The 13,289-nt window shown below is 32.7% G+C and overlaps 2 protein-coding genes and 1 long non-coding RNA gene across 3 annotated transcripts; 1 reads left to right on the plus strand and 2 right to left on the minus strand.

Moving 5' to 3' along the window:
* Nucleotides 1–3,023: 3,023 nt before the first annotated feature.
* Nucleotides 3,024–4,231, minus strand: LOC100793598 (protein PHOSPHATE-INDUCED 1). Its single transcript, XM_003526526.5, has one exon. The coding sequence runs from the start codon at nucleotides 4,124–4,126 to the stop codon at nucleotides 3,200–3,202; it is 927 nt and encodes a 308-aa protein (XP_003526574.1). The 5' UTR covers nucleotides 4,127–4,231; the 3' UTR covers nucleotides 3,024–3,199.
* Nucleotides 4,232–8,367: 4,136 nt separating this feature from the next.
* On the minus strand, nucleotides 8,368–10,183 carry LOC100794117 (protein PHOSPHATE-INDUCED 1). Its single transcript, XM_003526527.5, has one exon. It carries the CDS (start codon nucleotides 9,593–9,595, stop codon nucleotides 8,621–8,623), a length of 975 nt encoding a protein of 324 aa, XP_003526575.1. The 5' UTR covers nucleotides 9,596–10,183; the 3' UTR covers nucleotides 8,368–8,620.
* A 975-nt stretch (nucleotides 10,184–11,158) lies between these two features.
* Nucleotides 11,159–12,079, plus strand: LOC106798921 (uncharacterized). Its single transcript, XR_001388615.3, has 2 exons — nucleotides 11,159–11,293; nucleotides 11,456–12,079. It is a non-coding gene; the product is annotated as an uncharacterized lncRNA (long non-coding RNA).
* Nucleotides 12,080–13,289: the final 1,210 nt, after the last annotated feature.

The raw sequence follows: 13,289 nt of genomic DNA on the forward strand, positions 1-13,289 counted from the left end.
GTTATATATTTGCTTGAATGTGATTAGATTTTTATTATTTTATTAGTTATAATGTGAATGTATGATATTTATTTGGCCTGGAATGAAATTAATAAAATGGTTATAAATTGTTAATAACAATAAGTATGTTCAAGCCAGATATTTGATTGAAATTAAGTGTATGATGGATGTTAGTCATCAAAGTGGTCAAATCTATAAACAAGTCCAATTTTATCTCGATGTTTTAGATCTTGATCTTGGTATATTGTAAGAGGAAGTCTTCTACTATTACTGATGTTAGTAGCAATGAAGAGAAAATCCATTATAAAACTTGGAAAATATCTAACAGACTTAGCTTAATATTCATGAAAATGACTATTGCAGATAGTATTAAGACAACTCTTCCTGAGACCGATAATGCTAAAGAGTTTATGAGGTTAGTGAGAGAACGCTCTCAACCAGCTGATAAGTCTCTTGCTCGGACATCAATGAGTACACTGATCACCATGAAATTTGATGGTTCATGTACTATACATGGACATGTTATTGAGATTACAAACATTACAACAAGACTTGAGACCTTGGGAATGACTGCAAATGAGAATTTTCTTGTTTAGTTTATTCTGAACTCATTACCATTTGAGTATGACCCGTTCCAAATAAGCTATAATACCATGAAAGATAAATGGAATGTGCATAAGCTGCACAATATGTTAGTTCAGGAAGAAACGAGGCTTAAAAATCAAGGAAGTCACTCAATCCATTAGATAAGTCATCAAGGGAATCAAGGAGTTGGAAAGAAATTTGTGAAGTAGCATGATATACGTAAAGGACCATTAAGGATCAATGACGACTCTTTGCAAATTCAGAAGAAGGTATTAAAGGACAATAATTGTCAATTTTGAGGAAAATCTAGACACTTTAAGAAGGATTGTCCAAAACGTAAGTCTTGGTTTGAAAAGAAAGGTGAGCTTAATGCTCACGTATGTTTTGAATCAAACATAACTGAAGTGTCCCATAATACATGGCGGATTGATTTTGAATGTACAACTTAAGTTTTTAATACTATGCAGGGATTCCTCACAATTCAAACCATAAAGCTCAAATGAGAAGTTCGTCTTCATAGGGAATAGAGTGAAAGCTTCAGTCGAACAACAACTTGTGGATTAACATACATTATTTGCTTTTCCAGATGGTTGGTATTTTGGTGCGCCTATAATAAAACGGCAGATTAACATGCATTAAAATCTAACTCAGTAGATATTTTATTATTATTATTATGGTGATTATATATAATTTGTTCTCTATTTATATGTATAAAAATGTTCTGTCAAGATAGATTTTTCGGGTGATTTTTTTGTTGTTAAGATAGATAAAACTTATTTTATAGATCGTTGAAAGTATTTTAGTGGAAAAAAAACTACTATACGCACTTTATTATAATAAAGTTTTAATAAGTTCATCTTATAATTAATAATGAAAAATTATTAGGTAATCTTCTATCTTTTGTTTCAATCAATATTTGCATGCATAATGCATATTAAAATTTTATAGTGTATATAAAAAACTAATAACACTTAATTAAGTGTCATGTTAAAGATTAGTAGAGATTATATGATATTTCAAGAACATCTAATAATTTCTCATATCATAAGACATTAAAATTTTGTCTCATTATGAATTAATCAATCATATTTTTTATATTTAATATATCATTTTATATAAATTAAAACCATGGTTATCATAATGTTAAATTATGAAATATCAGTTTCCATTTTGCCTTCTACCAAAAAAATTGCATTTGAATAAATATATTATTATTTCATGAAATAATATGAGTAAATATTGATTGTTATTAAATTAAATTTGCCATTCTATTTAATTAATTGACTCTTTGAGAGGTGGAACGTAACAGGGCGAATTAACACTAAACTTGCACTAACACTTGCCCCACCCACTTATATTATTGGGAATCATGCTTATTTAATTCATAAATTTTGTTGAGTAAATGAATCATTTTCAATATTGATTAATCCTGTTTTTTTGTCGTACAAGAAAGTGCTACTTTTAAGTTTTAAGTCATTTTTTTTCTTTTGGAAATTGTGGGACATTTTTCTGATTGATTTTGGCTCATTTGAATTCCTTTATGAGACTAGTTCCTGTTGGACTGTCGCATTACGAGGATTATGTATGGATCTGAATTCCCTACGTTCTTCATGTGGGTAGGATTAATTTGCTGCATTTACGTATTCAGCCAAGGAACTGTTAAATAAAGATTAGATGACTCGTTTTTATCGATGTGGCAAATATCTAACTTAAAAATACACATGCATTCAAAATGTGATTTATTGGATATTCATTCATCAATAGTTTCGATTCATGCATGAACGTGTGTGAATATAGGAAATCCATTTCCGATTTTGCTTGTGATTCAAACCCACACTTTCATCCTAAGCAATCGAAACTGTGTCATCTCAACTCAGTTTATTATAAGTGATAAATCGTTACTTGACTGTATTTTTATTTTATTTTGTTTGTAGAACTTATGAGTATGCTTTAAGTGTGATGAATAGTTGAGGAAGGAAGCCAATAAAGAGAGAAGAGCACCAAAGGAGATAAAAATAAATTTTTTTTTAGCAATTTTTATTCAGCACGACCCATGCTAATCTACAGCTTGTGCTGAACTTGCAAGTCATGTTAATTGAGTATGATCCATGTTGAATCAACGCCCGAGATACTCGTAAAAGGTCCTATTGTCCTTTAAGTTGCAGCTTATTTTAAACATTATAAATAAAAGTATAAAAGGCCTTTTATGTCATGTTTTATTTTATTTAAAAACAACAAAAACTTTCTTATAAATATTATATGATGTTAAATTATTATCTGGTCATGATTGATTAAACTCTTTATAATTCGAATTCGGATTGTGATATAGTTGTATCCATATACGGGAAACATAACTAGTTTTTAGGGTGTGTTATCAGAACTTTTGATATATGGAGTTATACAGCATGTGTGTGTTGTTGAGGACTAGAGAATGGAAATACCAATAATTGAATTCACATATACTATATGTTTTGCTTTGGTACATTGAACTTCATATATTTATTCATCCGGATAACAATGAATCAATAAACAAATAAAAGAATCTCTTGTGTCATAGTGTATCCCTAACATGGAACAACAATAATATTAAGCTAGCTAAAACCGTGCGTTTGTGTTACGCCAGAGTAGAACAAGCTGAAGTGGTAGGGTCAAAGAGTGCCGGCAACAAATATTTGCGGTCACTGACGCCGTTAGCATTGTAGCTAGCGCCGGTAGTGGGGTCCACCAAGAGTTCCCCAGCGTAGCCAGGGTAAGCGCCCTTTCCGTACACACCGGTGCAAGCGGAAGCGGCTTCGAGCGGAGCCTCTTTGGGTCCTTGGAAGTAGCCATTCCCGAAAGGGTTGGTAACGGTCCCAGCCAATAGGGTAGCCACGTTGATGACCATTCCGTCGAGGCCCACGTCGTTGTTGGGCGCGACCAAGGGCGGGTTCTGTGGGCCGTAAATGGGCTGCTGGAAGGGCCACGCGCATTGGCCCGGGCACTGCGTCTCCGAGTTCCCCACCCACACGTAAGCGAACTTGCGAGGACCCACCGAGGAGCCATGGGTCCCGCACCTACTGGAACAGAATCCTTCAACGGTTACGTCCGAGGATGTGAGAACAACGTTGATGGCGTCTTTCGAGGCACCCTTGGATGCTAAACTAACAATGTTGTCGTTGGTGAGTGATTTTCCTAGGGAGTAGTTCTCGTCGAGGATTTGGGTACCGAGAGTGAGGGTGAGTTTTGGTGATGACTTTATGAGTTGGTAGTATTTTTGGGTACCTTTCCACCACGTGGCGACGGATGGTTGGGCTGTGGATTTGTGAGATGAAAGGGAGGTGATGAAATCGGAGATGATGGCTCGCTGGGAAGGCTTGAAGTTACCGTACCAGATGAGATTGACGGAGATTTTGCCACTGAGAAGAGGGCCTTTGTGGTATTGGAACTGCAATTGTTGTTGTTGGTCCTTTTCACTCAGAATTCTTGCTGCTGCGCCCAAATGGAGCGCGGAAATTATGAGAAAGAGGTGTAAAAGAACACTTGAGGATACAAGAGAGGCCATTGATGATTTGTGTAAATGAAATGTGGTGAATGATCAAGTAGGGTAGGTTGTGGAGAAGATGGGTGTGGGAACGAGTATTTATAGGTAGGGAAGGGAATTGGAAAATTGAGAAGGAAAGTGTAAGGAAAGAGCCCTATATAGTAGGAAGTCAAATGAAGGTAGAGAGTCAAGCGTGGAGTGAAAGATGCCAGCTTGAAAACGCGTTGCTCTTCTAGATTCTAAATTCTAATGTTCATTCATTTGAAGTTTGTGCGGCGCGCTTTCATGTTTCCACCGTATTCTTTATTAGCTGTATAATATAGTATAGTTGTTATACTCGAACATAATTTAAAAATATGAATAATGATCGTCTTACAAATACTACTATGAGAGATACAGTATAAAAGCAATTGTAAATACATGTCGCATTCGGAGAGGACATGGCCAGCTAAGGCGAACACAGACAGACAACACCGGAATGCGACAAGACAAACCAGACTCACTGGTCATGAAGGGGCAAGCATTTTGTTTTCACGGATTTTGTGCTTGATCTGCTTCATAATTTAACAGATTCCAAATTTCAAAAACTTCAGGAACACTTCATGTTTTCGATACAACTTGTTTATATACCAGAGTTTTCTATTACTACTGGCTAGTAGTATTTGTTACTTCCTGTGGGTAATTTGGTAAGACTTGTATAATATATGCTAACAAAGTAACAATATAATATATCGGCTAATTAATATAATTAGTATAAAATATAGACTATCAATACAATGTTAGTATATATGGGTTATGTTTTTCAAGATATCTTTAATTATTTTTTAGTTTTTTTATTAATTACAAAATTTATTTGATTTTTTGATAAATACATTTTTTTTTACTGATTTTTCAAGTAATTTTTAGATTTTTTTTAAATGATAACTTTTAATTTGTATATTTTCTTGTTATTTTTTTTAAAAAATATAATTTTATTATTTTTATATCATTTTATATTTTATCGTTATTTTTACAATTATTTTTATCAAATATTTTTAATTTAATAAGTTAATTTTTTAAATTTTTGTTACTAATTAACTTTTCAGCTAATTTTCTTAAACATATTCATAATACATCATATTATTTGTATAAATTTACAATGTTTATTCTAACAATTTAATTTTTATTAAATAAATTTTATATCAGTAAAAAAAATTAAATAAATGTTATATTGACAAATTTTCTTTTAAGGCTTAACGTTATTTCTTTCCGTAAGTCATGATTTTAAAAAAAAAATTAGATCATTAAAATATAAAACTTGCTTAGCATGCCGTATTGAGAAGGATATATAACAGATGAGTTAATATAATAATATTGTATTACTAATGGTATCAGTTATTTAATACAAACATTATATCGTATAAGCTTATCTGTCAAATTTCTTTTATACATTAAAATGATGGAAAAACTAAGCCTTGGATATATTTTGGTATGCAAACTTATAGGAAAAAATTAATTACAGTCCTACAAGGCTGCAAATATTAATTTATTTAAGAACAAATATTTTTTCATTCTTTTAATATAAATTAAATTAAAAGAATAATGAAATGTTTTACCAAAAAGGAAAGGAGTCGCTGAGTGGTGCTAAATTAATCCAATGGTCGAAATGTAAAAATCTAGGGTGGTAAAAGGACCCTCTCCCTCTCAAAAAGGACAAAAATGTATGTGATGCGGCTAACAAGGGCAGGACCAACTTGAGCAAAGAAGGCAAATTTCAGAACATTCTTTCTTGGTTAGATGAGATATTTTTGCACTCCATGAAAGATATTTGCTCTCTTGCAGAGTTCACTAGCTGTTGCTTTGAAATGGTTTGCTTTGCTGGAAGCTATGCAAATGCCATTTTTCTATACCGTGTCCACATAAATTATTTCTAGAATTGAACAAATACTTCTCAATCATAGTGTTCGATTATTTTCACCATCATATTTTTATAGCTACAGTGTAGGATTTTTTTTTTTTTTTCTAAAAAAATTCGCTTCACTCTATTACAGAGTGTCAGAGACAGATATGTATGTGAACTCGATGATTACTGGCTAGTCTTGGGATTAATAGTTAAAATATAATTTTGAAAATAATATAAAAATATTATAAATAATATAATGGTTAAAAGGAAAATGAAATATTAAAATACCCAAAAAATAATAACAAATAAATTTAAACAATCTTATTATCTATCATTATTGTTATCTTATGTAATAGAAAATCCTATCTTACCTAAAGAAAAAGGTAAAAATAATAAAACCTTATCTTATGAGTGGAAGAAGATAAATAAAATAAAATAAAGCCGGCCTTATATATATATAAAAGAAGTTAAGAAAATAAAGGCAAAGGAGAATAAAAATAAAAAACTAAAAGTTAGAAGTTAATATGTTAAAAAAAATTACTAAAATAGTGTCTCAAAAAATACTACTAGCTATTTAAAAAAATTGTGTGCCAAACACTATTAATAAGTTCAATAAACCTTTGCTTTAAAAAAAAAAAAGTTAATAAAACTTTTTGGTTAGTAAAAAAAGTTGGATAATGGCTTATCAAACATGAAACATAATCAGAAGTATCATAAGTATATTCTTATATTTAATTAAGGGTTGTCTACCTGTCCCAAATAAAAATGAAGATAGATAATTTCATATTAGATGATCGAAAAAAATTAGATGAACAATTTTGTGCATAAAAAAATCTAAACAAATGAATGTAATTTTATTGTACCACATAAAATAAAGTTATACAATCATATTTTTAGTTAAAGTTAGTTAGACAAACTCATTTAACTATATACATTTTATTTGAGATAATAAAAAAAAATATTTTTTTTATGTGGAGACTAAATAATAGATAAATACTAATCAGGTATCCTAAATTATACACTAAAAAATGATGATAGAATAGAAGTTAGTTTGTTTTTACACACTAAAGTTACGATGATCAAAGTCTTAAGTAAGACTATAAATTTCAACCCTATGGATGAAAAGAATATGCTTACAAGAAGAGATTAATTATTGGCGGCTGGAAAAACTTTGCATCTATTAAGGATATAGATTTATTTGTAAGTCAACCAAAATGAAGACACAACACACTTTGTAAGCAAAATATTCAATACTCAATTAAGTCTCTTTATTTTAACAAGAAGATCCGTTTAGAAGACCAACTTAATATTATTATTAACAAATTATCATTATATAAGTGTTACTTCCTCTTATAACAAAAAAAAAAAGTATTTTACAATTAATAAAAAAATTAATTAACTTCATCAAAATGTCAATTTTTATTAAAAAACAAATATATTTTAAAATTATTTTTTATTGAAACTTAATACAAACATATTAAAAAATTAGTCTTATTAAATGAATAATATTTTTAAAATAATCTTAGATAAATAAAATTTATTTATATTTAAAACATAAATAAGAGATTTCTGTTACTAAAAATAACGAAGATGTAAGAGAATATAAACTTATAAATTTTAATAAGATATTTGAATTTGAATATAAATGTTGATAACCATGTGCACAATTTTTTGTGTTTGTGTGCATTGCTAGGTAAATACTTACAAGACATTGTCTCATTTTAAAAATGAGATTTTATTATTATTATTTAACATGTAAACGTAACTAAATAATTAATATATTAACATTATACATGTCACAAAAATCTTAAAAAATAAAAATCACTCATCACCATTTACCTATTTTTAATGTTTAGAAATCAAAATATTAAGTTAAAACAGTAATTAACAGTGTTTTTGAATGCGAATTGAATCCTACAAAATTTAATGTTAATTCAGTTTATATAATTGAACCTTACATGGGCTTACCAACAATTTTGGTGTTTGGATTGAAATTTAATACGTCCAAAAGTACTTTTATTCTAAAAAAGAAAATCTTATTCATTCAATACATTAAAAGAAGATTTTACATTAGTAGTCACAAAATATTACCTCAGTCGAACTTCTAACGAGTCAAACTCCAATAAATAACAGTAACACAGGTTGTACTTGGTTCAAGCTGGTTCCAATTTTCAATTAACTATAGTAACCAGATGGTTCAGACCCTAGAGGATGGGCTAAATAGTAAGTGTCAGATTTTGACATTAACTCGCACGACAAGCGTTTCTAATCGCCAGAACCATCTAGTAACCCGTATATAATAATAATAATAATAAATCACTTTTGTGTGGGAGGTGAGAAGAGACCTGAAATAAAATACTAGAAAATGCAAGAAAGGAAGTTTTAGCGAAGAGTAATATTTCAATATTATTTAAAAGCAAACGGAAGAACAGTTGCTTCTACTTACATAAGATCCTTAATCCGCGTACATATCCAGATGATATAAACAAACAAATCAATGAAATAATCCTACAAAATGGGTTATTAGAAGTTTTGTACACTCCCTAATCCGTGGTTTCTAACATCATCGTAGTAGCAGGCTAGCAGCAGCAGTGAGAACTGAACGATCGGCATCACCATAATAATCCTCCTTCTCAGACGGGCGTTGAGCAAGACGATGTAGAAGGATCATACAGAGCAGGAACAAGGTACTTCCTCCCATTATCCCCCTCCACATTGTAGCTAGCACCAGTGGCAGAGTCAACCAGCAAGTTCCCAGCATAACCAGGGTAAGCCCCTTTCCCATAAACCCCAGGGCAAGCCGACGCAGCTTCGAGCGGAGCCTCCGCGGGACCCTGGAAGTAACCGTTTCCGAATGGGTTGGTGGCGGTTCCGGCAAGGAGGCTAGCGAGGTTTATGACCATTCCGTCAAGTCCCACATCGTTGTTGGGAGCAACCAAGGGTGGGCTCTGGGGCCCATAAATGGGTTGGTGGAATGGCCAAGCGCATTGCCCCGGGCATTGGGTTTCGGAGTTTCCGACCCAGATGTAAGCGAACTTGTAGTTCTTGCCGTTGTTGTTCTTCTTCACGTGAGATGCAGAAGAGGAGGAGCCGTGGGTCCCACATCGGCTCATACAGAAACCTTCGACTGCCACGTCAGCGGATGTCAGAACAACGTTGATGGCGTTCCTCTGTCCCCCTTTGGATGCCAGCTCGACGAGGTTCTTGCTGGTTAGTGACTTCCCCAGCGAGAAACCCTCGTCGAGAAACTGATCGCCCAGTGATAGAGAAAGAGAAGAAGCAGCCTTCTTGTTCTTGGGACTCAGGTGGTAGTACTTCTCCGTGGTTTTCCACCACGTGGCAACAGATGGCTGGCTGCTCTGAGACGATGGGGATGACAGTGAGGTAACGAAATCGGTGATGATGGCCTTTTGGGATGGTTTGAAGTGACCATACCAGATTAGGTTCACGGCGATTTTGCCGTATAGAAGAGGACCGTTGTGGTAATGGAGTAACTGTGACTGGTCCTGAACCAGCTGGTTGAGTCTCCTAGCAGCAAAGGAAAGCTGAAAGACTGAAATTAGGAGCAAGAGTTTGAGAAAGAATTGGTAAAGAACAAGAGTGGCCATTTTACGAATAGTAACACTAACGGCCTTTTTTTGAAATGGGTGAGATTGGTGTTGTAATTTTTGTGATGTGGATGAAGGAAAAGGGAAGAGAGGGAGTATATATAGGTCCCATGGAAGGGATGAAGGAAAGGAAGAGAGTGAAAGACACGCGCGGGAGGCGTGAGAGGGATGGGATTGAAAAAGAGAGAAGGGATTTGTGGAAATAAGTGAGGAAGGCTTTGGGGTGTGGGGGGAGGCTAGGTAGGTGACAGCTTGGGGCCAGTTAGATTATTTGAGGTCGAAATTGACCCTGGCAATGGATAAGAACTGAGGGTAGAATGGGGAGTAGAGTGGTGGAAATATGTGTAACCAGTCTGGATTTATGGGGAAGAGGGGATGGATCCAACTGGCACTCACCCAATCGCAGCTTATGAATGCCTCTGGCGGCATCCGAGGAACCACGTCACACACACCTCCCCCAATTTCATTATATCCACGCGCCAGCCACAATATCTAAATACTATCAAATACTACTTCTCACTTTTCACCCACCGATTCTTTCTTAATACTCTTCAGTTAGTATATGTTATTTACCCATGTACACTAAATTTTATTTATTGCGAGTTGGGATTAGGGCAATGTCGCTCTCTAGTTATTTTTTTCCCCAGTTTTATTGATAATGACTTAATTATACCTTTCGTAAATAGCTGTGGAAAATTAAAATATTTGTTAGTGTTTACATTCATGCACAACAACAAAAAGAATGTGAGAATCTTGCCCTTTTCACTAATAATTGAGCTCCTACACTCTGATCCATTTTGTTTAGAGAATGCATTTTAGTTTTGGATCTTAAAAATAATTTTACTCCCTCTAAATATGATTATTTATAATTCAATTTATAATTAACCAATGAGTCTTTCAAATAAACAAAAAATCTCACCTACTCTTAACTACATGTTAAATTTTGGTTAAAAACGTTATCTATAACGTTAAAGGCAAACACTTGGGTCTATTTGGATCAATTTTTTATTTAAAAACATTTTTAGAAAAAAATAAAATGAATTTTCTCATAAATTAAAATTATTTAATGCATATTAATTTATACAAACGTTATCATATAAGTTTTTTAAAAGATCATTTTTAGTTAATAGATAAGCTAATTTTAGTTTATGAAAAAGTTTATTTAATTTTTTTCTTCCTGTTTTTTTTTAAAAAAAAATGTTTGCAAATGAGCTTATCCAACATGTCATGTATTAAAAAGATCAGCACTGTCAAACTGTGTGCGTATTTTGGTAAATAGCATCAATTTTCAACGGAGAAGACGAGAAGTAACAGATAAGCCATAATAAAATATCACAACCTAGAATAATTATATTTAAAGGAATTTGGGTAAAAATAAGTATGAATGTTTCGCTGTATCCCAAGGATATTCATTCTTGTTTGGCAAGTAGCACTAAAATAATAAATAACATAATAAAATATGTACTGAAATTATTTTAATTTCTGAGTTTTTTATTTATTATTTATACATATAAACATTTTATCCATACAAAAACTATTACTGAGAATTTTGATTACTTAATTATTTAGGTGCAGACAAATTGGTGGATTTCTTCAATTCAGGTAGCGTGGTATTGCTTATAAAAGAAAATGTAGTATACTAGTATTGATTTTAGTTTCATTAGTACTAAGACCGAGTTTATCGTGCCTAAGGAAAATGTAAGTTTTTTATTTTATTTTTTTCTTCTCCTTTCTTGTTATATCATTTTCTTCTCCTTTCTTTTTTTTGTTTTCTTTATTTTTTTTCTCCATCGAAAATCACCGTTTTCCCTCATCAACACACCATACTAAATCTCATATCACTAACATACTCTGCTGCAGACCACCATCACAAACCACTGTCTCCACTCACCAACACTCTTCTTCTTCCCTTCGTTCTCTGCTCCCATCGCTTCAAAGCTCTGCCATCTTCACCATCGCTGACGATGAATACTTCATCATACCTGACGACTGCATCACGACCTTCAAGGTTGCTCCGCCACGAGCCCTGACTGTGGTCCCTCGCATAGTGGCGCACTCACTCTCTTGCGTCGGCGAGGTCAAGACCGCGCTCCGCTAAGTACCAGAACGGGATACTCTCCAATTCCGTCATTGTAAACATGGATGACAAGTCACTCTGACAGAAAGGATAATTTTGGAAAAATAAGAAGAAAAAAATTGAGTCATTGATTTAAAATCAACTAAATCTAACGGTTGTAAAATAATTATAAATAACTTTGGTACATGCGAAAGTAGATTTACTTTCTCTCTTTAGACTCCATCTAGTACTACTACTATTTAACAACAGTAGCCTTGTCCTTTCATTCTACATGACAGGTCACATACATTCAGCCTAAGAAATACATAATCTAAAATCACGAGAACAAAGCTATAGTAGAATATGATCTTAAACATTTGCCATAAAGCTTGATTCACGAGGCAAAACTCTATGCTTATTTTAAGAGAGCTTAACATATAATATACGTAATAAATATTTGCTTGATGTCCGCTTACAATGGCCTAAACTCCCGATAGTCGCGAAGACAATCTCAATGCTTGTGGTGATGCATTCACCTTTTGAAAGAGCTTGGTCTGATCCAAGTTTTGCAGACAGAGACATGACTATTAACGTATATAATAAGGTCCCACGAATCCAGTCCTACATTTTTTTTCACCATACAAGCATGCACGATCTATAATATTTATTTAGGAACTTCAGACTTTGACTAAATTACATGTATATTGGATTCTGTCTGTTCGTGATATCCAGAGGACTAATAGCTACGAACTGGTAGCTGTACAGTGAAGTCAATTGATCTAGAATGCTCGTGTTCTCCCTTTGAATGTTTGGTGGAATTTATGAGTTTTTATTTGGGGGAGCTGTTACCTTGACCAATCAAGTTCGGTGTACCACTGTACCCATAAGTTAGCTCCCCATAAAGACAACATCTACCTTAGCTAGTGAGTCCACTCCGATACAATTGTAAGCAATTTCGTAGGAATTAAAAATGAAGGTCGTAAAGGGAAATCATCAAGAGTAGGGTTGAAACTTGAAAGTGACCTATAATCGGCCCACTAACATGATCAATCCAACTCACTTCAATTATATTTCAGCCACTTAAATTGATTTGAGTTCATTTTGACCGACTCAATTATAATTAAGTTGGATGTCAAATAAATATGATTTTAACGGAAGGAAACAAGACAAAAATGAGAATCATTTCATTTGATAGTCATTGTTTGAGTTTTAAATAATTCATCTTTATTGTATAATTCAAGTGATTGTGAGTGTTCTTTGGGACATGTATCATGCCATTTAGGACATATATTTTTCTAGTAATAGTGTTGGATTTGGATAATTGAACAATTGAAGTGGTTTATTTGAGATTTCAAACTTTTTGCATAATGTACATTGTCATTTTGATTATGGTTTCATTGTTAATGTTTGGCTAATTTTTTCATATTTGAGTGTCTTGATTTTCAGTCAATTGAATTAATTAAATATTTTATTTTTTAAATTATTTTAATTAGTTGATTTGACTACTCAATTTGAACAAACTTAGTTAATATTGGGTTGGTTTAGGTTGAATTGCTTAACAAAAAAAATGAATTCAACACAACTCACACACAATTATATATATTTCATACAATAAAGTCTTAAATTAGATCAGATTTA

Source organism: Glycine max, chromosome 6 (assembly GCF_000004515.6).
Source record: "Glycine max cultivar Williams 82 chromosome 6, Glycine_max_v4.0, whole genome shotgun sequence".
Taxonomy (NCBI): Eukaryota; Viridiplantae; Streptophyta; class Magnoliopsida; order Fabales; family Fabaceae; genus Glycine; species Glycine max.

Bases quoted from the DNA above. Each gene is read 5' to 3' on its own strand.
- LOC100794117 (XM_003526527.5), bottom strand. From the start codon at position 9,595: ATGGCCACTCTTGTTCTTTACCAATTCTTTCTCAAACTCTTGCTCCTA.
- LOC100793598 (XM_003526526.5), bottom strand. From the start codon at position 4,126: ATGGCCTCTCTTGTATCCTCAAGTGTTCTTTTACACCTCTTTCTCATA.